A 26,845-nucleotide genomic window follows, 5' to 3' on the forward strand; every position below is an offset into this window, starting at 1 on the left:
CTTTTCCTGGGTGATCTGCTAAAGCTCCATGATCAGCAGAGGAAAAAACCTGCAACCCACTAAAGGAATTGGGATTAAAGATAAATAAAAACCTCCCCTGGCTCTCCCAGACAGGGACCCCAGCTCCTGTGGGGATGTACAGTCCAATTCATTGTTGCCTTCACCTTGCACAATCATTCACATCAGTGCAAAATGCTTCCGGTCTGATCTGGAAGCCAGTTACCCCCCACTTTGCGCTGGTGTAAATCATGGGTAAATCAAGAATGAATTGGGGCCCCCAAATCCCCTGAAAATATAGGATCTGACTTTTGATTTTAAAGGTGACTGGGGATTTTGGCTGCCTATGTTTTTGGACACCCCGGATGGGACAGCTGAAAGGGATCCGGTGTTCAGTGCTGAGCACCTGCCCCTCAAAACTCAGGTGCTTCGAGCTTGGCGTCCAAACATGGAGGTGCCCCAAAATTGATAAGTCATTTGTAAATGTTTTAGCTATGTTTTCTGTCACCAAACTATGCAGCAGTATGCGGGAGCTGCCCATGGCCTGATCTCTTTGCTAAACTCTTCACAGGACCCTACCTGCGTTGGGGAGGCTGAGATCTGGGGGAGATTGGATAGGAGTTCTGGATCTGAGTGAAAGCTGTTGAACTGGGCAGCTTGGATTACCTTGCTGGGTCCACTCAAACTCGATACAGAGGGTGGCAATGCCCCAAGGACCAGAGCTGGCACCACAGTGCCCACAAATTCCGGTGGATCAAACCTGTGGAGCTTTTCCCATTATGGTCACCAAAATGTGAGCAGGGTTTACATCCACAGGGAGTCCCTGGCTTCACTCCTTGCTACCTGTGCATTTGGACTTTGCTGCAACCCATGGAAAAACATTACTCTCCTCAGGGGGCTCAGGTGCATCTCACAGCGCTAATTAGGGCTTCAGATAGGAAGTTTACACACTCTGCTGCAATGCAAATGACCCATCAATGTGCACTAGATCTTCAGAGTTAATATTAATCCTTGTGGCAGCAGCAAGGCCATGGAATGATGGGTTGCGAGTTTCGGGACTCCTATGATGTTTCCCCTGCCCTGTAGAGCAAAGTTCAGAGCGAGGGGAAGAAGGCCTTGGAGCTGGGGCATGACTGTGTGTGAAGAGCTGCAAAAAATACAGCGCACATGAGAGTCAGCTTTGGTCAATGGACCTGTCAGCACATGGGGGGTTGTGGGGGGCATGTTGATCAGAATCACGCCAGCATTTGACATCAGCCGGTTCGAACTGAGGTTGGAGATGGGTTCCAGTGGGGGCTCAGGTGGAGTAGCAGAGGGACAATGGGGGCTGGGCTGGCATTCAGTCCCAGATCCCCATAACCCAAGAGGTTATAGAGAGAGCCATGCCCAGCCTTTTCAAGCTTCATGGACTTGCACCGAGCTGTGTGAGGCAGCGGGGTGGAGCGAATGGTCCCTGGGGCTCCTGCTGGATGGGACACTGAGGAAAATTCAATCAGCTCTTTGCAGTTTGCTGAGTCAACATCCTGCCTTCAGGTTGTGTTCCACCAGTTAGAGGAAGTTCTCATGAGGTAATGCTTCCATCTTCCGCTCTGTTGGCTGAGTGTGATGTCATTCAATGAGAACTGGGTGGGAGGAGCTCCTCTGGAGCCAATCTGGAAAGGGTTTAGCTCTAGCACAGACCAGGCACCAGTTTGTGTAGTTGAATGGAGCTGTTAGGATCCGCCTCCCCCTGCCCCCAACTTTTTACCCCAACTCGCTCAGAATTTCTGCTCCTCCAAATGCACCACGGATGAGCCTTTCTGGAGGGAATTAAATGATGGGAGAGGCCACAGGATAGCACGAAAGCCGCCCTCACCCATGCCCTCTGTGAGACGCCCCCTGTGAGACACCCCCAGCCCTCCGCACACACGTCTCCTGGCGCTGAATTGCACATTGAATGGAGACGTGCATTGTCTGCCAGACCCAGCCCACCCATCTGCTCACACCCCGCTTTGTCCTTTTACCCCTGGCTGTGTTTCAAGGCCACGGCCACCATCATCGACAGACTTCACGCTCAGAGCCGGGGAGGCTGGGGTGAGCGAGCATGTGTGATTGCCGAGTGCTATGGTTATTCTTGGATGGAGCTGGTCCCAGGCTCCTCGGAGGAGTAGCCCTGCAGCCAACATCCTGGGGGACTGTATGTGGCTGTGAAATGGCACGGCCGCAGAGCCCAGACAATGCCTTTTGAAAATAGGGTTCCGAAGGGCTGCTCCAATCAGATCCTGCGGGACGGCTCTGTCCGGGGAAGGGGGAAGTGGACAGAGCAGCTAAAAGGAGACGCTCTAGCATACTCTGAGTCTCCAGAGCAGAAGCGATTCAGCTTGCGTCCGGGCTCCATTTTGGCCAAACCCACCAAGGGATTTATGGCCTCTGAGTTCGACCGGAATCGTAGCTGGACAAAATCAAGTCAGCAGCAGGCCTTGCAGCTGTTTGTCTGATAAAGTGGAAAACCGCGTTCTGCTCCGGACACAGGAGCTGGGGTTAGCTGCCCCCGTGTAAGCCCCTAGTGTTGACACGATTTATATGGGTGAAATTCGATAAGCTGCACAGGTGCAAGTGGCACTGCCTTGGTGGGAATCATGTCTGCACGAGGGGCTTGCATTAGAGTTTTGTATCAGCAGCTTAAGTTCCAGGGCCCAATGCTCAACTGGTGTAAATCAGTTTACACCAGTTGGTGCCTGCTGCCCTCGGTGCAGACCAGGTCTATGTCTGCTGCACAGGGCTGGGCTGGGAGCTCTGGAGTGTGGTGTCTCCTGGGACTGGCTCAAGAGGTTGGCCTGAGCCATGGTAGCTGGGAGCTCTCTTCCCAACTCCTGCACAAACTCCTCGGTGCACAAGGGCAAGGTGCTTCTCCCTCTGTGGGCCTCGGGGACCCCAAGTGCACAAGGGGGAAGGTATTTGTCTAATGCACAAGGGTGCCGTGAAGGGTCTATGACCTTTGTAAAGTGCTGCTAACAAGGAGAGCTGAGGCCAGCTTTGGCGTAACCCCATCACACCCCTAAGAGTCACAGGAGGGAGGGGAAGGATTAGGGCTCAGGAGTAATATTGGCCCCAGAACAGCTACATAAGGGGGAACAGGCTTCCCCACTCCATGTACCTCTGAGCCACAGCCACCTCCTCTCAGTGCGGAGAGGTGAGCTGGTCCTCAGGACCCTGTTCCAATTAACACTCGCCCGGAAGGTGGCTGCTGTGATGGGCATGGGCTGAGACCCCCCGAGCTTATTCCAGGTAGGGGCCTCCCTTCAGCAGGGAATGATGCTGGGTCTCTAAGACTCAGAGTCTGGAGGTAATAAAAGTGACTAATTCTCATTGAAAGTCAGTGGGACTTAGGGCCGGCCTGTGTTGCAGCAGGAGGTGTGGCGGCAACTCGGGCGGGCAGGCCCAGGCCAGCTTTAAGCTAGCTAGCTTGGCTACCAAGAGCAGGAAAGACATGGCCGGTGTGGGCCAGACACTGAGGATGTACCCACGGTTCCAGCCTGCGCACATCTATGCTCTTAGGGAGTTGCTGCCGATTTTCACAGAATCATAGAATCTCAGGGTTGGAAGGGACCTCAGGAGGTATCTAGTCCAACCCCCTGCTCAAAGGAGGGCCAATCCCCAACTAAATCATCCCAGCCAGGGCTTTGTCAAGCCTGACCTTTAGCCCTGCTTGTGCAGGTGTGCTAACCCGAGCCATGCCCACACCTCTGATTGCAGAGTGGAGATACCGGCAGGCGTCTCAGTTGCTTTGGGCATTCGCCATCGCCTTCACTTATGCCTTGCCACCCTGAGCAGAGCAGTTCTCAGTGCCTTTAGCCTGTCTGGGCCCACCTGAGCTGGGCTGGCTGGATTAGAACCAGTGACCAGCCCCGTCCCTTCTGTCCCCGCTCCTTGATACGGTACATTTCATGGGGAGTCTACCTCCCTGCTCCTCCCCCTCATTCACACTCAGCCTGTCCCTTTCGCACCATCTCTCTGGCTCCCCGCTGCCTGCCCTGGCCCGGTTTGAATGGCAGTGGCTCAGGGGGCATAACTTCCAAAGCCGGGGTGCACTGGGGTGATGCTCTTCTGCACCTCAGAGCAGGGAGCTCCCCTCCAACGTGAGTCGCTCTTTGATTGGCAGCCGGGTGGCCCCCTCCCCCCAAGTCCTCAGTGGCAGCCTCTCTAATGAGGAAGCTGTTTGCCTGGCAGCAGGGGAGAAGAATGCAATTAGAAGCAGTAGGGTTTCCCCTGCTATCCCCCACCCGCTCCCCTCAGTCCATGTGGCTGCCAAGGGGTTTTACGGAGCTGGGGTCCCCGAGGCTGGGGGACATTCCAGGCACACCTGGGGCTTGGGGCAGAACATTGCACCCTGCTGCTTTTTCCACACCCCTCTGCGTTCGTCTTCAATCCCCGCCCTGCCCCATCCCGGCCACTGCACCCCTTCTTTGCCCCGGCTCCCAAACAATTCATGCCCTGTGTAGTTGGACCTCCTTCAACTGGGCATCAGTGAGCAAGTGTTGGGAGTGGGGGGCTGCTGAGAGGCTCCCAGCATGTACTGGGATAAGCAAAAGTCTAGGGGGAGAGGCAGTGGGGCTCCCAGGATGCACTGGGGCGAACTCATTCAGGGAGGTTCTTAGCATTCACTTGGGAGGACTTGTGGTCCATTCAATCCATGACCTCTCTGCTGAAACTGCTCGGTTCATACCAATTGCAGTCTAGGTGATGCAGTGAGGGTCCTAGCTAGCCCCTTGTCCAGTGGGATCCACCAGCCCACAGAACAGCAATGGAACGGCACGAGTTATTCCTGAGCTGGGGCTGGACTGGAAGTGGCAGCCTGGAGGTGAAATGCTCTAAGCCCAGCCATGCATTGAACGCCTGCTGCAAGTATCTGCCAGCTCTCAGAGCTATGGGCTGCCCAGCAGGAGCAAGCTGGAATCCTTGGCACATCTACACATCGGTTGACGCTCGGAGGACCCTGCAGCCTGAAAGCCACAGAGCTGCAAGGTGAGGCTCAGAGAGCATCTACTCCCAATAATCCGCCGCACCCCGCTGCCTGGAGATGGGAAAGGCAGCCTGGGCCTCTGCCCTTCGCGCGCACAATGGGATAATTGCCTGAGCACTAATGCTGCTTATCTGCTTATCAGCCAGGCAGGCGGGTGAAGCAATTAAAATCTGGAGTGAAAACATCTCCCTCTTTAATACCTGATGGAGTGAAGCCAACAGGAATCCAACCTCCTCCCTGGGGCCCATTGGGAAACTGAACCAGAAACATCACTGCAACTGAGCTCGCCGCAACATTAAAACAAGAGTAAAACCTCAGGCCTGCTCCAGACCACAAGAGGAAGTGGACAATGGAACAAGGAATGATCTTCAGGGGATACCCACTCTCTCCCACACTTATAAATGGCCACTCTGGTCTGGTACCCTTCCGCCCAGTTCCAGGGTACCAGCGCAGACCCGCCAACAGCTTGGTATGGCAGGAAGGTAGGAAATGGGTGGAAAGGCCAGAGGTTTGATTCCAGGGAGGTGGGACCTGAGGGATGAGCCACAGATTGTGTGCAGGGTCCTGGCTCTTCTGTCACTGATTTGCCTAAGCTGCGCCAGTGAACCAGCGGGTCCCAGCGCAGTTACAAGGCTGCTGCATGGCCCGACTGTGTGAGTGGCTAGGGCTTTGCACTGGGGGCTACGGTGAATGGAAGAAGGAGGAGGTACGCTCACTGCACCAGGCAGACTCAAGAAGGAAGGGAAAGCAGAGGGGGATGCTGCTCACCAGGAGAGGACGAGAAGCTCCCTCTGCTTTTAGCACAGTGTAGGAGCTTCAGTCTGCCCCCTTCCTCCCCCAGCCGCCTCTTGCACCCTGCCGGGGGAAGGGATGTAAAGGGCAGGGCAAGCTGCCGGGTGTTGTCATGGCACAAGAAGATACATGCAGCTCTGCTGACTGGTGCTTCCCGAGCGTCCAGAGCAACCCCCTACCTCTCCCACCAGCTAACACAGGGGTTTGCAGCAAATATCCTGCACTAGCTCCGCAGCTGGTCCTTGGCGCCAGGGTGCTGGGGCTGCTCATGCTCATGAATAGATTTTTCTCTTCCCGACCCCAGGGAAGGGCAACCAGGGTGCTGGCCTGGAGCTGAGAGAGCCACATTCAGTCCCCAGCTCTGCCCCAGGCTCCTTCTGGGACTCCTCCCTGTGTGGTGGGGGTGAGAGCAGGCTGCGGGCCTGGCAGAGGCCCTACGTTCTGCACTGGGAGGTGCTCAAATCCTGTGACAGGAGTGGCCAGGTCTGCACAGCATTTTGGAGCGAGCCTCCCAGCCTGGGCTGACAGCCACGGGGAGCTGCCAGCACCTGGAAGTTGCAGCTGGTGCTGGACTGCGAGCTGTGAAGCTGAGGGATGTTGTAGCTCTGGAGCCCACCCCCTTCCAAGCGCTTTCTCCACGGCTATTTTCAGAGCGCTAGCACGAGCCCTGCTAGCCCGAGTCTGTTGGCCCCGCGGCTCATTCCACTTGCTCCCGAATGCCATGTGGACAAACCCTGGAACACAAACTCCTGCTCTGAGACTAGGGTGCTCATGGTCACACAGAACATTTCTGTGAGAGGCAGGCATTGAAACTAGCTCTCCTGTCTCCCAGTCCAGTGCCCTCTCTGTCAGGCCACCCTTCCCTGCCCCACTCCCTTGCTTCCGGACCGACTAGCGCCCCTCATCCTCCTCTGCTTCACCCCCCTTCTGGGAGCCAAGTGGTGACTTTGCTTCTGGTGGGAATTGGTCTTTTCCTAGGCTGCCGTGTGTTTTCCTGGTGCACATGAAGGACCCAGCTGATTTCACAAACCTCGGCCCCATCTGGCCTGTTGGTCTAGATCAGAGACACCCCACAGGCGGCCAGGCCCCACCCCTGCTGCCCCTTGCTGCCCAAGCACCAGCGAAGCTGCAGCAAAGCGGCTCCCTCTGCCCTGTAATGAGCTGCTCGGGGAGGCGGCTGATGAAACCAGCCTGCTTGTTGCATGAGCTTTCCCCATCTGCATTATTCAGTGAATACCCTGTAGGTGATGGGAGCTGTGGGGTGGGGAGAGAGATGCAATGCCCAGGGATTGAGGCAGGACTGGGATTAAGATCCACCCTCTCCGCTCTTTTTCCTCATGCCACCTCTAGCTGCCCTGGGTTGGTGCTCAGTTGCTCTTGGCTTTAATTTGCCTTGTTGCTAAATACCCTAGGCCAGGTCCGTGTGGCTCTGCTGAAGTCCAGGGCACACTGCACTGGAGATCCTGGCCTGGCTGGCATCGCCCCAGGGCTGCACCACTCCCGCTCTCCAGCGACATCCCATCCGTGCATGGTGGCTGCTGTAACTTCCCCTTTTCTCACTTTAGACTCCACGTCTCCTCCCCCCTCTTCTATTCTCAGCCTCGTGCGAGTGACCGCAGCACTCTTGTTGTGATGCCAGCAGGCCCTGCAGTTGCTGGTGGTTGGGGGGCCAGGAGACATGACCTGTCACTCGCAGGCCATGGGGTCATTCAAATCCCTTCCTTCACTGGGTTCTCCTGCTCTGCGGGAGAGGAAAGCCTGGCCCCAGAACAGGGTGGGCACAGGAAAACCTCTGGGATTTCCATGCCTTCGTGACCTTTAACTCGCTCCTTCCTAAACCTATTGACAAACAGCCACTATTTGTGTGATTGAATAGTAATATGATACATTTATCCAGGGCCTTTATCTCAAAGGATGCCAAGGTGCTTTGCAAGAGTAGCAGAGAGATGCAGCCACCTCTGAAGAACAGCCGAGAGGCGAAGGGAAATGTTTGGCCAAGGACAGAGAGGCAAAGGCCTAATTTGCAGGCCCAGCACCTGGGGGGTTGGGATGTCTGGGCAGGGCAGTGCTGTGCCAGGGAGGTCAGTTACCTGCACTGGAGTCCATGGGCCTTCCTCTGAGCTGGCCCTACTAGGAATAGAACACTGGGTCCAGGGAGGCTGGGCAGCTCAAGCCTGGGACCTGATTTCTGGTGGTCGTCTTGTCCCTTTATACCAGCTAGGCTCGGGGCTTGAGGCAAGCAGCCCAGGGCGCAGTGGGCACGCTGGGGTGGAGAGTTTGCATGTAGAGGAGAAGCTGGAGGAGGCAGGAGTGGGGTGGACCTTCATTCTGGGGCTGGGGCTGTCTTGCAAAGCTTCTCAGGGAGCCATTGCAGCAGGGGGGCAACTTAGGGCAGCCTCAGGGCTGCTTTAGTCTGCGCTGCCAGCTGCTGACTCTGGCATCACAAACTGCATCCCCTCTACCCTGTACTGGCTCAGCAATGGCTCTGCCCCCTGATGCTTAGATAGCCCACTCCTCCCAAGCCGTCCCCTGTGTCCTTATAGCTTCTGGCCTGTGTGAGCCTGTGTTAAAGTGACCCACTGGCTTGGAGGGGCAGATGCAATCTGATAGGGGAGGAGGGAGGGACCAGCACACACAGGGTTAAGTGAGGGGAGAGAGGAGGCCCTTGGGAGGGGAGTGGGGGGAATTAATTAGCTGCTGTTACTTTAGATCTCCAGGCCAGATGCTCTCTGATGTCAGAGGGGCCCTTTGCCACCTCTCCGCAGATGCCACCAGAGTGATCCCTCCTGAGTGTGTGTAGGTGCTGGCGAGAACGAGGCTTGGAACTGGACCCACTCACTGTGGAGGGTTTTACACCCTGTGTCTTTGGCCCAAAAGCATATTTAGACCCTGATGGTGATAGGAACGGAGAGCCAGGAGCATGCCGAGCGTATAAACTCATCCAGGTGTCCGGGGGTGACCAGCTCTGCAGGAGAGGAGGGTTGTTTGGCTGGGGATGGGGCTTACAGATTTTACAAGCACCTGGCTTGTGGAGCTTATAACCTGGTGGCTTTGCCTCCTCTTTTGTCCTTCCCCTACTGGTTCTCCGGCTGAGGGGTGGGCTCTTCTGTGGGCTCTTCTGTTTATAACTCGGCAGGTTCCCTTTGAAAATGAATGTGATGAGGTGACCCCAAGCAATGGCACGAGAATAAACATGCCAGACTCAGTAGCTTTGTGCAGGACCTGAGTTCCTCGTTTATCGTGGGATTGATTGCCATGGTGCGGCTATGCCAACGCCATTCTCCTGGTGCAAATGCACTGCAGTAGTGCAAGCAAGGACACCATGAGTCATGCTGGTGCAAGCCCCACTGGGAACAAATATAATGTGTCTATGTAATGGCCACCAGTTTGGCCAATCAGCCTTAAGCTTAGCCACAGGAGGCTGCAACAGACCTGCACCTCAATGACTTGGCTCAGAAAGGGACACGTAGCATTGGAGTGAGCTGCATCTGCACTAAGTGTTTGCACCGCAGTGCAATGTCACTAGCCTAGACCCGCTCTGAGGGCCTGACTCCCCACGGCCTTGCATCCTGTGCAGCCTGGGTGCAAAAGGCCACCACTCCCGGCCCTGCACCCTTGCTTTGCACCAATGCAAGCAATTGCACCCAGGCAGGGCTACTGAGAGCCAGGCCCCTTCGCCCTTTGCAAGCAGGAGAAGTAAGTTGGGAAACCTCCTGAAGTTTTCACCAGGGAATATCTGACTTTTTCCAGTAAGTCCCTTCCCACCGGAGCTGGAGGTCCCTAGCGCTGGGGTATTCTCGTCACCCTGGGCATACCTTCATGTCATGCGTGGGCTGAGGACATAGAATGGCAGTCGGGTCGTGGGAACTCCAGCATAATTTCCTTCCATAAATTAAAATTAGTTTTGATCAGCTAAATATAGCAGCCGAGGAAGAGGGTAAATGGCCAGGGATTGTGAGAAGGAAGCAGGATGAGAAATGGCATTCGAGTGAATGAAGGGCAGTGTGGGATGAGCCAGCCCCAGCATTTCCACCCCACCCAGAGCTTTGGGAAAAGTCCCAGTCACTGCATTCAGGGGAAGGGGGCACGGGTGGATTTTCTGCACAGTGCCTCTGGGGGCTGGGAGCAGAGCTAGGGATGCTTCAACAAAGGACCATTCCCCTGAGAGTTCTGGCCTGGGAGGAACCTGCAGAGGTCCCCAGATCAAGGGTCAGACTGAGGAGGTTTGGGGAGCTTCTGTACATGGCTCTCAAGACCAAATTGACCCAGGTCTAAATCCAAAATAGGAAGGAAGGTTTGGAGATGCTTGGAAGAACTGAATACAAGAATCCCTGCCTCCAAGTATCTTCCTGCCAGCTGCACCCTGGTCCTTTCTCTGTCGGTTTCCCTCCACCCTATCCCCTGGGGTTAGCAGCAGGTCAGCATGCACAAACTCCTTCCCCCACTTGGGGAGAGCTGGTCCACTCTGGCTGGTTTGCTTGCCCCATGGTGGTATAGCAGGTCCCAGCACTGAGGGATTTTTTGGGTCTGTCCCCGGACTGTGGTATAGCCGTATAGTATTCTGGGACTCCTGCAGCTCCTCTCCCGTAGTGCCCAGGGACTCGTGGGAGGTACAATATTGTGGGATGGAAGAAACAGCTGAACTAGGGCAGTTGGAAAGCTCGTGGCTTCCTGGCCATGCTGAAAACCCCCACAAGTAGCATCGATTCAGCTGGACCTAGAATCATAGAAATATCTGGCTGGAGGGGACCTCGAGAAGTCACTGAACCCAGCCCCCTGCGCTGAGGCAGGACCAAGTAACACTAGACCAGCCCTGACAGGGATTTGTCCAACCTGTTCTAAAAAACCTCCAGTGACGGGATTCCACCACCTCCCTGGGGAGCCTGGTCCAGAGTTTAATGACTCAGAGGGTTAGAACATTTCCCTAATGTCTAACCTAAATCTCCCCTGCTGCAGATTAGCCCATTGCTCCTTGTCCTGCCTTCAGTGGGCGTAGATCGCTGTCCCCTGTATAGCAGCCCTTCACAGATTTGATGACTGTTCTCTGCTCCCCCAATCAGGTTTCTTTTCTCGAGACTAAACATGCCCAGGGTTTTTAGCCTTTCCTCAGAGGGCAGGTTTCTTACCCTGTTATCAGTTTTGTTGCTCTCCTCTAAACTCTCTCCAGTTTATCCCCATCTTTCCTAAAGCGCAGAGCCCAGAACTGGACACAGGACTCCAGCAGTGCCGAGCAGACCTCCCGTGTCTTACATCTGACACATCTGTTAATACACCCCAGAATATCAGCCGTTCTCCTAGCTGCATTGCATTGCTGACTCATATTCAATCTGTGATCCACTGTAACCCCCAGCTCCCTTTCAGCAGTGTGACAACCCAGCCATTCTGTAGTTGTGCGTTTGATTTTTCCTTCCTAAGTGAAGTGAATTTCATCTTGTTGATTTCAGACATTTCTCTAATTTGCCAAGATCATTTTGAATTCTAATCCTGTTCTCCAAACTGCTTGCACCCCTCCCAGTTTGGTGTCAGCCACAGATTTCATAAGTATAATCTCCACTTTGTTATGCAAGTAATTAATGGAAGTATTGAGTAATACCAGAACCAGGCCCGACCCCTGCATCACCCCACCAGATACACCTCTCCGTTTGACAGTGAACCATGGATAACTACTCTTTGAGTACTTGTGGCACCTTAGAGACTAACAAATTTATTTGAGCATAAGCTTTCGTGAGCTACATGAAGTGAGCTGTAGGTCACGAAAGCTTATCCTCAAATAAATTTGTTAGTCTCTAAGGTGCCACAAGTACTCTTTTTCTTTTTGCGGATACAGACTAACACGGCTGCTACTCTGAAACCTACTTTGAGTGTCTTTCAACCATTTCCACTCGCACCTTATAGTAATTTCATCTAGACCAGTGGTTCTCAACCAGGGGCACACGTACCCCTGGGGGTACACAGAGGTCTTCCATGGGGTACATCAACGCAACTAGATACTTGCCTAATTTTACAACATCTCTACAAAACAAGCACTAGAGAAGTCCTTACAAACTAAAATTTCCAACAGACATTGACTTGTTTATACTTTCTATATACTGTACACTGAAATGTAAGTACAATGTTTATATTCCAATTGATTTATTTTATAATTATATGGTCAAAATGAAAAAGGAAGCAATTTGTCAGTACTAGTGTGGCTGTGACACTTTTGTATTTTTATGTCCGATTTTTTTAAGCAAGTAGTTTTTAAGTGAAGTGAAACTTGGGGGTACGCAAGACAAATCAGACTCCTGAAAGGGGTACAGTCGTCTGGAAAGGTTGAGAGCTACTGATCTACACCTCATTTCCCTAGTTTGCATATGAGACTGTCATGACCTGCACTATCGCCCTTCCCTCCGGGGTCATGACCAGCTGCTACAACCAACGCTCCTGGCAGCTGCTGCATGTGGATGCTAGGGGCTTGTTAGGGATACTTTCAACACCTCTTTTACTTCAGCTCAAGCCAACTGGCTGCCATTGGGCCCATGGAGCAAGAGCTGAAACTGGTTTGGTCCTGTGTACACTAGCACTTTGGCCACTTTCAGCACAACTTCGTGGGGATTCATCATTGCAACAAGTCGATTTCTTAGTGTGGGCCAGGACCTTCACTGGAATCAACTCACACCAGGGTCAATACCAGGGACCTACTTAGTGGGATTGACAAGATTTCAGGACCCAGGAGTCCTGCAGGAGTTAGTCAAATCCTAGGTGGGATATGAAAGAAGAAAAGGGTCCCTGTTCTTTGGGGCAGCAAGGAGATTTTGGGTCTTTCTCTCATCTGCCCTTCCTGCTCTCCCCCTCCACCCCCATGTCTAACAAACACACATTATGAAAGAAGTGGATGGTTTGCATTTTACAACTTCTCATGCAACCACTTCCTGACCTGAACATGTCTGAGGTCAAATTTAGTCTGTATGTGAAAAAAAAAAAAAAGTTGCTTAAAAAAAATTGCAAGCCCCCCAACCCACCCCCCCACCACAACCTAAAAACATCCCCTTTGTCCTATGGAGAAACCCCCCCAGCCAGGTCAGGATTCCTCTGTAACTACTCTCCAAATAACCTAGACCCGGGAATCAGTAATAAAAATCTGCAGGAGATTATCTGGTGCAGCTCAAGAGGAAGCACGCTGCTATTTTAGACTGGAGCTGGAGTTTTGAAATGCAAAGATTCCCGCTTCTGTCTGAACAGGGGACTCTGGGTTAACAAGGCAGAAGCATTTTCAACTGCCTAGGGAGGTTTGGTGTCCAAGTCCCATTGAATGTCAACAGGCATTGGGTGGAGTTCAGCGAGACCCCCTTGGAGACCCTCACCTTATGGGCTAGAGGGATTGATGCTGCTGGTTGTCATTGCCAATGATTTTTATGGGAATTTTGAAAAATTAAATAGGTTTTTGTCAAAATTCCCCAAGAAAAGTTTTCAAGTTTTTGATTAACTGAAAATCATTTTTGGTTTGGATTCTGTTTTTTCATTGAAAAATTTAATCAAAAGTGATTTCCGCCCCTGAAAATGTCCTCTTTCGTGAACTCCATTGCCAGCTCGTTCTGGTGCTTAGCAGAGCATTCTAGGCCTCCAACACAGAGCTGGATGGATCCAAAGCATCTCAGCCTAGGAACATGTTCTCTTGGAGAGCTGTGTTAACCCCAGAATCACCTTCTCCACCCAGGTCAGGTTTGGATTCAGATCCGAGCCCACACTTCATTGCCTAGTGATGGTGGCTCAGATGGTGGATCCTGTGGTTCTTAGCCCTATTTGCAAAGCCTTGTCTAACGCTCAGTGGGCTGCTATCAATGCAGATGCATCAGTAACCGTTTCTTTCTCTATTCCAGCTTCCCCTCAAAACAAGCAGTGAAAAATGGGCCGGAAAAAAATACAGATCAGTCGAATTTTGGACCAGCGCAACCGTCAGGTAAGCCCCAGCCCCAGGGCCCAACCAGAAACTGGTCTGGGAAACACCGGAGAGTCAACATCAAGGTTGGGCAAAGGGGTTTGGATTCAACGGTGGGGAAAGGTGCAGGATTATTGGGTCTGGAAATGTAGCGCACACAGAGGCTGAGCAAACTGCTCCTGCACCCCGTCCCTTAGACACTGAGCCTCCAGCCCTGCCCGGCAGGAACCCCCAATGAGACACTCAGACTCTGTCACTCCAAGGCCTGGGCTGCCCTGAGTGCACTACCATGGACTCAGCACGCTCATTTGGCAACTAGACCGAAGACCATCAGACAGGGGCAATGTCCAATCCCTACCAGCCGTGAGCAGGATTGGAGTCACGGGGAGATGTGCTGTGTAGCCCACCACAGTGCCCTGAGCCAGCCAGTTCCTCAACCTGGGGCAGGGCTTGACCCAGCGACCCAGTGGTAGCAGCCTCCATAGGCTATTCCCAATGCATTGCAGCCTCTTGCCCGGCGCGTGTTACGGGGGGTTGGCCCAGGATGTGCCCCGGGCCATTATGACAGCCACTGGTGTGGTGCATCTCCTCGAGCGCTGTGAGGAGCATGCAGCGTGCATGGCCACAGCTTATGCCGGGCCACCCTTGCTCGCATGACCTGAGGTCCATAAAAGCTGCAGGCAGCGTGACAGCCAGTGATGCCACGGGGCAGAGGTTTGCCTGGCAGTTCAAAGGCAGTGGGCACCGTGCCACCAATGCTATTCCAGAGCGGCGTCTGGAGAACGCCTCCCAGAGAGCTCAGTTATGTACCTAATGAGAGACGATATTTATAATGGCGCTGAGAAGCCACCAGCAGCAGCTGGCTAGCAGGAGAGGCAGTAATTTAGTCCTTTCATTGGGCACGGCTGCTCCAGGTTCTGCCGGGCTGCATTCTCCCAGAGGACATTGTCCGTTCTGGATGAGGGCTGGTGCAGATAGGCACCCAGAAGTTCATCTGCTTAACTGAAATAGCTGCACTTCAGCGGCCCCAGTCCTCCACGGTCATTTACCCCAGCACCAGGTGGGTGCGAAAGGCTCCTCCTGTCGCGGGTATAAATGGCTGCACAAGGAGCAGAGCGGTGGACAGCCGCACCCAAAAATTGGGAATTTTTCAGTGAAATGAGGTTTTCTTGGAAAATGCTGATTTGCAGACTCCGATTTGCAACACCCATGCTCCCTAGAGCTCTGATCCACTGAGAGCATGTCAGCTCTTAGAATGGGCTGCGGAAACACTGCCCCCTTCGGTGCATCCGTGCACAGGGGGAAGTGTTGTAGCCAGACCGGGATCATACGGGGACTTGGCTGCACTAGGACAAAGGGTGTGTTCTGGCCGTGTGACAGCCGATCTGTGGTCACTAACCCCTGGGACCAACCTAGTGTGGAGAAGTCTGCAGGTCCCACACCCGTTGCTGCGTGGGGTAAAGCCACCCTTCCCCCTAGGGCTTGCCTCACCCTGCTAGCGCTGCAAACTGCCTCGTCTACACTAGGATCTTACCACCGTTTTGCTAAGACATGGTAAAAATACATCCTTTGTCCTAGTGTGGCAGTGCTGTGTGTACGTGCATGTGTGGGTGGTCACAGCAGTTGTGCAAACTGGACACTCTGGGGATGTGTGTGAAGCACTTACCAAGGGGAGGCTCAGGCTAAGCGCCGAGCGCCGAATTTAGTTCTCAGTGCTCTGAGGTCGGTGCTAATTATACTCCCAGCTGACGGCGGGTCCTGTGTTGTCGGCCACACATGCACAGGGCCAGATTTTCAGACGCGCTTCCCACGCTGGGCGTCAGGCCACTGAGCGCCTGCGTCCCAGTAGGAGCAGCTGGGGGCCGAGATGCCTACGTAGCAGTGGAGGTCTGTAGAAGGGGTGCCCAGCACCTGCGAATCTGGCCCTGAGCACTCAGGGAAATACGTCCTGCCACTGCATCCCAGCAGGGGGGCATTGGTGTGACCCCACTCATGTCAGGGGAGTTACGCGGGTGTCAATCTGGAGGCCAGTCCGGTGCAGCAGTCTGCAGGGCCAGCGCTGCGGCGCCTTGCGCTTGCCCTGAGCCCTGTGCCTGCCCCTCAGGTGACCTTCACCAAGCGCAAGTTTGGGCTGATGAAGAAGGCCTATGAGCTGAGCGTGCTGTGTGACTGCGAGATCGCCCTCATCATCTTCAACAGCACCAACCGCCTCTTCCAGTACGCCAGCACCGACATGGACAAGGTGCTGCTCAAGTACACGGAGTACAGCGAGCCGCACGAGAGCCGCACCAACTCCGACATTCTGGAGGTAACATCACCCGGGCTCGCGGGGGGCTGCAGGGCAGAATTGACGCTGGTTCCAGGGCAATTAGAAAGGCAAAGCTGCTGAGCAGCCTCTGTGTGAAATGAGTTTTGCAAGGTCTCAGCCTAGATCCTAGCAGACAGATGACCACTGGCAGTAACTGACCCACCCCTTGCTGGCAGCTCCAGTCAAGAGGCCGAGTGGGGAGAGGGCCTTGGAGACCCAACTGCAAGGGGGCAGGCAGGGAAGGACACAGTTGTGCCCCACATACCCCTTTTGCCCCAAGGCAAAGCCTGAGTGTGCAGGGAGCAGGTGGGGGGGGCAGCTGTTGTATCTGTGCCAGGGTCTGGGGGGAAGGAAGCTGTGAGGGGAGTGCAAAGTGAGGGGTGGGGCAGGGCGAGAGGGCAGTAGTGGGAGTGGGGAGGGGCAGGACGAGGAGACCCTGGGCACTTTCCCCCAGCTCTGCCTGCCAAGGGAACCCCTGCTGGGCCTCCTCACTCACAGGCTCCCTCCCTGCCAGACGCTGAAGCGGAAGGGCCTGGGGCTGGAAAGCCAGGAGCTGGAGCTGGACGAAGGGCTGGACCCCATGGAGAAGGTCCGGAAGCTGAACGAGGGGGTGGACCTGACGGTGGCGCGGCCCAGGCTCTACGTGAGTGGCCGGATCCCTGACCCCGCATGGGATCGAGACCATGGCGATGCCTTGGCATGGCAAAGATCCACTCAGTGCCCTTCCCCCACCAGGGCTGCCTGGCAAGGTGATCCCCTCCCCCATGGGCCCCACTGTGACCCCCACGTCCCTGCTCTCCCTTTCCAGTCGTCAGTCCCTCTGCCCAGCCACGAAGCAGCCTACGCGGGCACACCGCCCTCTGGGAGCGACGGAGGGCTCAACAGTGCCAACGGGTCCCCGCAGCACCAGAGCCGCCTGCCTGCGTTCAAGTCAGCGATTCCCAGGCACGGCCAGCCTTCGGGGCGCTCCCCGGGGCCACTGCCACCAGGTGTGTTCTCCCCAGGTGGCCGAGCATGGGCAAGAGGAAGTGGGCTCAGCCACAGAATCCGAGGGTTGTGGGGGGGAGGGGGGTGCTCAGCCACAGAATCTGGGGGTTGTGGGGGGGGGCTCAGCCATGGAATCTGGGGGCATGGCAGGGGGCTTGGCCACGGAATCCGGGGGACGTGGTTTGGCTTCTAGAGGTGGCACTTGAGTGTTGGGTTGCTCAACATTGCCGCCTTCAGGTTGACGAAGGAGCCAACACCCAGTGAGTGTTATCCAATCTTTGCCCTTCTGCGGTGGCCTGTGGAAACGGCCGAGTACTCAGGGCCTGGATCTCCCCTGGTTAAAGTAGCTGGTCAAACCCAAGGGTGTCATGGTCTAGTGGTTAGAGGAGCCAGGGCCCTGTAGTCAGGACTCTTAGGTTCTATTCCCAGTTCTGCCACTGACTTACTATGCGATCGTATGCGAATCTCGTCTCCCTCTGCACCTCGGTTTCCCCGTCTGTACCTTGAGGAATCACGACCCTGCCTCAGGTGGAGAGCAGTCATTCCGCTGCGTGGGGGATTTCAATATCTTGGAATCTGGTTTCATTCGATTTTGGAACAAAAGCCAAAAATGTTGGAATTCTCTGTGAAAAGGAGTGGAGCCCTGGCTGCGGGCAGTCTGCCTGGCTGGCTACCTGGGAGTCACCGCCCCGGATGGCCTGGGAGCCCAGACTGCTGAGAAGCCACGAGCATTAGAATCAGGCTTCCACGCCTTCCAGTGTCCGCTCGCTGTCAGCCTGCCAGGTGCGCTGCTGAGGAGCCAGGGAGGTGAGCTCGCAGGAGCCCAGCCGGTTTCCATTAGAACTTTGCTGAAATTGAACCAGCTCCATTAAACGGTTTGATTCTGACAAACCGGCAGGTTCCGAGGACAAAGTGTTTTGTTGGAACTTTTCCAACTGGCTGTAATCCTGGTCTCTGCAGGGCGCTGGGGGATCCTGAGCTGGAAGGCACTAGGGACATGCGGAGTGTTTATTACTGTAGCTTCTCCTGGGTAATCAACAAGCTCAAAGAGTGGACAGCAGGGATGGGCTAAGGTGCAGTCAGAGTCTGCAGAGCGACTGTAAAAATGGCCCCGTCTCACTCCATACAGCTGCTTCCTGTGTTTTACTGAGTCATAAGTGCTGATTTTTATGCACACTCACAGGTATGCACCTGCACACTCACACTCACAGGGATGCACATGAACAAGCACCCACCTGCACACTCACACGCATGTACCTGCACACTCACACTCACCTGCATGCATACTCACACGCATGCACACGTGCCCACATGCCCACTCACACACGCGCATGCGCGCACACACACACGCGCATTTCTGCTGGTGATGGGCATTTCCCAGCTCCCCTGCATTTTGGGTGGGATTTGAAATCTGCCCTGCAATCAGGATCTTCGGTTCCCCTTGGCCCCTCTCCCCAGCTCAGAGGGGTAAGCAGGGCGGGGTGGGGGACAGATGGAAACCTCAGCTGCTCTCAGTACAGTTGGGCTCAGAAGTGACTGTCGGCTGGAAAAAGTGACTGAGGCTGACCAGTGGAAACTCCCCGGGCGTGGGGGTGAGGGGAAATGGGGGGTGGGTAACAAAGGTGTTGGTGGGTAACGTGTGGCTTTGCTGCAGCCACATAATGCTGGAGCCCGAACTCCGTGGGCGGGCTTGTGTGATCTGTGCAGGGCTCTCGCTGCGTGTGGGGAGGTCTGATGTAATGTGCGCCGAGGAGGAGGTTTCCAACCACCCGGCCTGTGGCGGGGGAGCTGATTGGGCTGGATCGCGCTGCACTTTCCCCATGCCACCTTGCCAGCCCTCGGCCCAGGTCTGGAGGGGCCCAGCCAGCCCTTGGCCTCTGCGCTGGGGCTGCCAGCCAAGAGGACATTCATGAGGGGGGCGTATGTGATGTGGATTCTTGTCCCTGGGTGCTGGACTGAGACCCTCAGAGCCTGTCAATCAGCCGTGAGAACAGGGCCCTGCTGCACCCCAGACCCTCTCCTCTGCCTTGGTTGTGGGGGCAGCTGATGGGGGGTTCACCCTGGCTCCTGTTGCCCTCTATTCCCGAAAGCAGCTCTCTCCATCTTCCCATGTTTTTGTCTGCCCTGGGGCCAGAGGGGAATCAGGGTGCTTGTGGGAGATGCACAGGGAGTGACGCCCTCTGCCACTGCAGGGCTCCATCGCTCCTCGGTGGGTGAGATGACGGGTGCAGAGGGGGTAGCAGCTCTCAAAGCAGGCCTGGGTGCGGGGCTCACGGGGGATAAGGAGGAACGGGTGGCAGAGAGCAGGCACGGTTGCCCATTCTACGTCTGTGTGTGTTGGGCGGAGGGGTTGCCATCCTTGGAAAGCAAAGACCCTGGGAATTCCTGCCATGGGGATGTAGTGCCAGCCTGGCTTGAGTGCTGCCCGCTGAGCAGGGCTGCGAGTCCCAGGCTCAGAGCCCAGCAGCCGGTCCCATATTAGCAAATCGTTTCCGTTCCTTGCTGGCGGTGTCATGTCCCCCACACCTGACCCTGGTGTCCCGGCCACAGCCCAGGTGCAGTGCTGCTCGGAGGAGCCCCGAGGCCTGGCCTCTCTCAGGAAGTGGGTTTGCAGTCACAGAAGCAGAGGAGGTTTCCGCCAAGCTCCCACCTCCCTCTCCTCACACACACTTCTTAGATGAGTGGCCCTGCTTTCAGGCGCCGCTCCAGGAACTCAGGGCTTTCCGACCTGGCTCGGCCAAGAGACGGCATCCGCTTCCTCCCAAAGGGCCTGGGCGTCACTTCTGCTATCTGGACTGGAACTCCCAGAATCCTTTGCTTTCCAAGGATGACGCTCACCTCTGTGCACTATTGAAGTCCTGCCTACGCTCCTTTTGCCAGCCCCAGTATCACTAACCCCAAGCATTTGACAATGATGAATCATGAGATTGGCTTAAAAATCATGAGACTTTTCAACCAGTGATTCATGGGTTTAGGGAGTGTTCTCCCTCTCAGCTCTTGGGCTGTGCTTGGGTCACAATTCCCAGCTTCTCTCCACAGACAGCAGGGCTAGACATTTTATATATTTTAAGGAAAGCTGAGAACCTCACCTAATCCCCTGACTCCCAGAGCTGGGGCTTTAAGAAAACCATCACGTCTTGCGAGACTCCAGAGTTGGCAGCTCTGCCGCCTTCCTAGGTTGTTTTGTAACCAATCCTCCCGCTCAAGTGGCATCTCTTCTCTGTTGGAGGCTGGATGTGACGACAGCTGGGGACACAGAAACGTAGCTATGAATTAAACATGACCCTGCTCCAAAGGAGATCTCTCTGGCCATGCCCCACGTACAAGGTCGTCGCCTCCAGTGCACTGGAGCCCACTTCTGAAGGGTGGATTTGCCTCAAGGCGTGTTATCGTTATGATTATGCATAGGAAAGAAAGTGCACTGTGCCAGGCACTGTACATATCCAGAGGGGGGCACGCAGCTATGCTGTGCCTTATCTCAGACTCCAGTGCATTCACCTGCCATTCCCTGAGCTGGGCTTTCACCCCAGTGCTTCCCAGATGCACTAACCTTTGCCTGCTTCTCCCTGCCTAGGCCTTGCCTACCCTCTCTTCTCCCATGGCAACCTGAACCGAGCCCTGGCTACCAAGACCCCTCCCCCACTCTATCTAGGGGCAGAAGGCCGCAGGATGGATGTCCACAGCAGTTTGTCCAGTGCCAGGAGTAATCTGACATCAGCGGTAAGTGCCACACTCAGTGCGTCTCGTGACGAGGGTCTAGGAAGGGTCCTTCCGAAATACAGATGCCAGTGAGAGCCTGTATTTAATAAATGAAATCCCTTGAGAACTGCCCACTGTGCTACAGCTCCCCCCACCATCCATGCAGCAGGGCCCCCGGCTGGCACTGCAGAAGGCTCCCAGGGTTTGGTTTAGGAGGAGCAGCACCAGGTTGTCATGGGGTAGTGGAGAGGGAAGGGTTAATAGGAGGAGGCCACTGTTCTGAGATCTCAGGATGCTCCAGCCAGGCTGCGGCTCTGCGAGGGGGTAGATCAGGAGTCGCTCCATGGGCATGGGTGGATTGCACCAGCACTGGGCGGATGAGTGAGAAGAGAACCTGCCCCACTGGGTGCAGAGGAGTCAGAGCATAGGGTGTGCATTGGGGGTGGGGGACTACTTTTGCAGGTAGTTTAGGGATCCCCAGTTTCTTGGTTTGTACTGGGGGGAGTGGGAGGGGGAAGGAGCAAGGCTCCCTTGGGAAAAAAAACTTTTCCTGGCAGCCCCTTCTATGGAGAGCTTGGAGCTCTGGGGGTGAAGAGGGTCAGTGATGAAACCGTGGCTTTGAAAGAGCCCAGAGTTTGGGGACGTAGTTCACACTCACTCATTTACACTCACAATGTGCAGGCACACACACAGTCTGGCACACACATGCAAGTTGCACACTTACCCAGCCACATGCATGCAGACAGGCCTGTCTGCACAGCCAGATACAAGTGTCCAGTCATGCTCACACAAACTCACATGCACATGGTCACGCACATGCCCAGTTGCCCATGCACTCTCACATGGCCTTGCACACCCATGCACACTGGACATTTCCGGGGGGTGAGATGGGAGGGGGTGGAGGAAAACGCTCGGCCATTCGGGAGGGAAGCGATTGCGGGCCAGGGGTCAGAATGGCGTGGAGGGGAGCTGGGGAAGGACCCGAGTGGGGTGTTTATTGGAAGCCTGAACAGAGGATGCTTGTTTGTCTCCCCAGCGATCGCTCTACCCTGGCCTGCAGACGGTGAGCCCAGTGCTGCCCGCCGGCAACGGCAGCATGCCAGCCCACGGGCTAGGGGGCTTCCCCTTCCTCTCCTCAAGCCAAGCAGGTAAGCCCTGGTGGATAGCTCCTAGCCTGACGCCCCCGCTTACCCAGTACCTAGATGTCTCCCCACACCTAGCCAGGGCCTGCAGTTCGGATCTGGGCCGCCCGTGACCCTGCAGGGAATCCCCGTCCCAGAGCTGAGCTGGGTTGTGCTCCTCATTCACTGCATGACCTCAACCTGCAGTGGCTGCTGGACACCCTGTGGAAGGGAGCCAGGCACCCCCAAATGGCCAGATGGGAGCCCGTGCCCCTGGAATCTCTCCCATGGGCTCAGCCCTGGCGTAAACGACACAGCAGGTGTAAACTGGTGGTGGACACGGAGGTCCCTCTGCTTTCACCCGTTAGCCCTTCTCCTCCTGATGTTTGTTTGCTTTCTCACTGGCAGAGTACGGGCCCGGCGAGGCCTCCTCGCACCCTGGCTACCTCCAGGCCAATGCCATTGCCTCCTGGCAGCACCACAGAGACATGGCAGCCTCCACGCACCTGCCACTAGGGTAAGAACCACGCCCAGCTCCCAGCCTCGGCCAGGGGGCTGAGTGGGACTTCTCTCTGGCAGGCAGGAGCCTGGGCTCCCATCCCTTCCCCAGCCTCTCTCCCCACAGGCCAGCAGGGCTGGGTGCGGGGGTTAGATCTTCACGAGTGCATCCCCCCTCTCCCTTTCCCCATTTCTCTTCCTACATCTCCTTTCCCCCGCTCCCAACACTGGGTCCCACGTCCCCAGAAGGCTGGCCAGGGAAGCCCTAGCCCCACTCTGAGGGTAAAACCCAGACACAGGCTGGGCCGGTGCCTTCTCCTCGTAGGTTCTGGTGCCACCTGGTGGCAGGAGCTCAGCACGGGTTGGCGACGAGATTGGTGCCTTCTGCCGGCTCCCCACCGGGAGTTTGTTACTAGCCGTGTTCCGGACACTGGCAGCCGAACGGAGGGAGCTGGCAGGGGGCTGCCCTGCCAGTGGCCGGCTGCAGCTTCCAATGGCTCTGGCTGCTGTGCTGTGAACGCTTGGACTGGCAGATACAAGCGCCCTCTCCCTGAACGCAGAGGACAGCACAGCTCCCCCAGCCTGGGCAGCCGCTCCCTGCTCCTCAGCTAGGATGTCCCCAGGGGGAAATTGGACCCACCTCTGCCCCAGGCCTCGGGAGCAGCAACTCTGTGGCATGGGCCCAACAAACCGCAGCTGGGCATGGATGGCCCTGTTCAGGGGTGGGAGAAAAATGCCCAGGGATTGGTTCGCTTCCGGAGCCCCCAGCTTCCGGGCGAGCCCTGCTCCTGGGAACACCCCCTGCCGCCTTATCCCAGCAGATCTGGGATGTTTGCAAAGCCTATTTAAAACTGGCTGTGCCCAGGGGACGGTGCCCCCCACCTCCCCGAGCCCAGGCTCCCAGCTGCTCTCCCAGGCACGTGGGTGGGGGAAGCGCTTGGGAACCTGGTGCCCCAGTGGGTTGCACCTCATGGGCCGCCAGTTCTAATCTAGCTCCGGCCAGGAGTGAGGAAGTCGTTAGTGTCAGGCAGCTGCTGGGGGAGATGTGTTTGATGGAGCTCAGTGTCTCCCTGGCACCAACACTGCCGAGAGAACGGGCACAAATAGGCCACCCCTATCCGCAAAGGCTGCCGTGGGCAGCAACTTCCTGCTAGAAGCTGGGGAGCACTTGCAGGGGGCAGCGTGTGGGAACCTCGGCCCAGGGGGAATAGCGGGCACTGCCAGCACGCTGGCCACATGAGACATTTCAAAGTGGGCGGGGACGAAAGGGGATCTCCCACTAACCTGGCTTGGGGGGTCACCCTGCTGGTGGCTCTTGTAGGGAGGGAACTGGATCCCCCCACACACACAGCTGGTTAGAAGAGGAGCCACTCCCCAGTGCAAAGCCCAAGTGGGAGCATGTCAGCAGCCCCCATTCCTGAGCCAGGGGATTAAATGGGCAAAATGCCCCCTCCCCCCACAAGCAGATGGGCTGTTGCAGGACTGGCTATTTGCAGTCCAACTTCCTGCCTGGGATGGGGTGGGGGTGGGAAATGCAGCCAGGAATAAGGGGATATTTTTTTAAAGATCGGCAAACTTTCCCCCCGCCCCCCAACCCCAGCCAATGAGGGAATGCTCCGAATCCTGGTTGGTGGAGCGGGTCAGTTCCAGTTGCCTTGGGATGGAGGCAGGAGTCCGAGAGCAGCCACAACCCAGCTGCTTGGGGCCGAGAGTTCCCCTGGTGGCTTCCTCTTTTGGAGCCTCCCTCTGGCTCCCAGCCTGGCTCACGCCCTCCTCTTTCCTTCCCCAGGGCAGCCGGCAGAGGGCTCCCCACCGAAGAGGCAGCCCCGGCCCCCAGCAGCTCTCCCCAGCACCAGGCCATCAGCATCAAGTCCGAACGGGTCTCCCCAGTGGTCAGCTGCAGCTCAGCCACCCCCCAGCACTCCCTGAGCAGCCTGTCCTCCCTCAGCGACGTCCCCAGAGGGCCCGGGAACCAGCCCCAGCGAGACGAGTATGCCAAGGCCTATCACTACCCGCTGGTCCTGTCCCGGCCGCTGGCAGAGGAGCAGCAGGGGGGCGTCTCGGTGCGGCGCCTGCAAGTGACGGACATTTGGCAGAGATAGTGGGACCGGCTGTCCGGGGTGGGGGGACGCCCGCGCTGTTTGCATGTACGTACCGGCAGTGGCAGGCCCAGTCTGTCCCATGCCTCCTCTTCTCCTCAGAAGCACTTGTACCTTTCTCCTGGGGTTCCCTGCAGCCACAACCACCCACAGGGCAGGAGGTGGCACCACAGAGCATGGCTGAGTGCTGCGGGGGGATCCCAGAACCCCATGGGTAGTGAGTGCCTGGGGGGAGACCCCCTCGCTGCCTAGCCCCAGAGCCCTATGGGCTATGAGTGCTTGGGGGGAGCCTCCTTTTTGCCCTGCCCCAGAACCCCATGGGCTGTGAGTGCCTGCAGGGTGCCCCCCTCAGTGCTCTGCCCCAAAACCCCTTGGGCTGTGAGTGCCCTGCCCCAGAACCACATAGGCTGTGAGTGCCTGCAGGGAGCCCCCTCAGTGCCCAGCCCCAGAACCCCATAGGCTGTGAGTGCCTGTGGGGAGTCCCCCTCGGTGCCCAGCCCCAGAACCCCATAGGCTGTGAGTGCCTGTGGGGAGACCCCCTTGGTGCCCTGCCCTAGAATCCCCTGGGCTCAGAGTGCCCACGGGGAGCCCCCTCTCTCGGTTTGAAATACATCCCTACTGTCTTTCCCTCCAACTCTCTGATTTCATGTTAAATGCCTGTTTGGGTGGAAGGTCTGTTCCTCTGAGCTGGGCTGGGGCTCCCTGGGGCCCCCCTGCCCTCGTCTGCCCCCCACCTCTACTCCTAATGCCCCAGACCAGCTGCAGGTGCCTCAGAAGCTCATGTCTGTCTTGTTAACCATGCCCACATCAACACCTCCCAGCCTTCTGTGAGCGCCAGTGCAGCACCACTGGGGCATAGTCGTGGCGTGCCAGCGTGGACGGGGCACTGGCCTTTTAACCCTGTGCAGAGCAGGCTGGGAAGGTCTGCGTTAGAGCTGCCCCCCCATGGGATTCGCAGTGTTCAGGTGCCACTCTGGATTATTTTCTATTTATTATGTTATATCCAGTCGCAGGTTCAACCAATAAAGATTTGGGTTTGTCCAGCCCCCCAGTGTGATCTTAATCGCCCGAGCAGCTGGAATAACGGCATGTGAGGTGCATGGGGGGTGGGGTGGGTTTCCTCTCTCCTCTCCCCCTCTCCCTCCCCGCCTCCCACATAATCAGGTTAACAGCACCTGAATGTGGGGGCTGGGGGAGGAGAGGAGACCAGCAGAGTGCTGACAGCCCTGGGGAGTGTTTGACTGTCACACAGAGCCCTGGGCAGCCCCAGGGATGTAATCTGGCGTCTCTGCATCTCCCAGGCACCGCACCCCACTTCTCACAAATACTTCCTGCGGTTACACAGCGGGGAGCATCCAGCTATTAGCTGAGGGCTCGGAGGGGTGGGGCAGGATGGAAGCAAGACCCTCGTGGGCTGGGCTTGCCGTAGCCTAGCACCCCTGTTTGCTTCTCTTTCTAGTGCTGGACAGACGGGTGCTGTGAAGAGCTGGGGGCCTGCTCCGGAAGCCAGGAGTCCCAAGGGATGGGCGAGTTCTGTGTTACAGCACCCTGCTGGTGAAGCTGGTGTCACGGCCAGCATGCGTGATGCAGGGGCCTGCCCAAGGGGACAGCAGCTCTGCCGTGTCCAGAGCAGTGAGAGCCCAGTACAAGCCAAGGGACAGGCATTCATGGCCCTGGGTCACTGAAACCTGGAACCCCATGCGCCAGGTCGCCACGCCACTCACACAAATTTGGCGTGACCAAACCTGAGTGACACTGAGATCCCAGAGGTTGCAACAGAGCGGGGAGCCGAGCCCCACGAGCCCCACAGCACAGGAGCTGCCACTGTGGTGTTTAGTACCTATTACAGTGACGTGGCTACGATCGATCCTGGGTCAGAACAAGTTACTAAGCCAGGTGTTTTTTACACTAAATCTATTTACTGGGTGGCAACAGGCCATCAAGGTTTGCAAATGGGTCCTGAGCCTCAAACAGCTGCAGAATGTCCCAGCGCACTCAGGCCCGGCACAGACCCTGCCCCAGGGCAGAGACCAAGGCCTGTCACTCGGGACGTTCAGCAGCAGCCGAGAGGGCTGAGCATGGGGGCAGAGGGGCTGAGTGAGTCGGGGCCTGGCACCTGAGCAGTTCACTGATGTGGTGGCAGAATGGCCAGCCTGGGTGGGGAGCGGGCCCATCACTCGGTGTGTAAGGCACCCCGGCCCGGGTCTGGCATGGATGAAAACGAGTCCAGCTGGGCGTCTGGACCTGAATGGGGCATCCAAAGTGGTGACCTCAAGGGCTCAATGGGGCTTGTTCTGAGCTGGCTGCAGTTCTTCACTCTGCTCACCAGATGTCGCTGTCTGCTGAGCTTTGGTGCCCTGACACCCCAATTCCTTCATCGCCCCTCTGGCTCAGGCAGCCCCGGGCGACTCTTGGAGGCAGGGA

The 26,845-nt window shown here is 56.4% G+C and overlaps 1 protein-coding gene across 2 annotated transcripts in view; it reads left to right on the forward strand.

The window, feature by feature from the left end:
• MEF2B (myocyte enhancer factor 2B) overlaps positions 1 to 25,484 on the forward strand; it is a 34,260-nt gene extending 8,776 nt beyond the window's left edge. Inside the window, exons 2-9 of one of the 2 annotated variants that reach the window (XM_043502435.1) lie at positions 13,651 to 13,730; positions 15,814 to 16,017; positions 16,532 to 16,660; positions 16,826 to 17,006; positions 20,579 to 20,724; positions 21,737 to 21,851; positions 22,233 to 22,341; positions 24,112 to 25,484. In XM_043502435.1, the coding sequence (XP_043358370.1) occupies positions 13,677 to 13,730; positions 15,814 to 16,017; positions 16,532 to 16,660; positions 16,826 to 17,006; positions 20,579 to 20,724; positions 21,737 to 21,851; positions 22,233 to 22,341; positions 24,112 to 24,424 (1,251 nt within the window). In that variant the 5' untranslated portion in view covers positions 13,651 to 13,676 and the 3' untranslated portion in view covers positions 24,425 to 25,484. The remainder of the gene's footprint in view (positions 1 to 13,650; positions 13,731 to 15,813; positions 16,018 to 16,531; positions 16,661 to 16,825; positions 17,007 to 20,578; positions 20,725 to 21,736; positions 21,852 to 22,232; positions 22,342 to 24,111) is intronic. The other variant, XM_043502436.1, reaches the window with a different exon arrangement.
• The last annotated feature ends 1,361 nt before the right edge of the window (positions 25,485 to 26,845 follow it).

Source organism: Dermochelys coriacea, chromosome 25, assembly GCF_009764565.3.
Source record: "Dermochelys coriacea isolate rDerCor1 chromosome 25, rDerCor1.pri.v4, whole genome shotgun sequence".
Taxonomy (NCBI): domain Eukaryota; kingdom Metazoa; phylum Chordata; order Testudines; family Dermochelyidae; genus Dermochelys; species Dermochelys coriacea.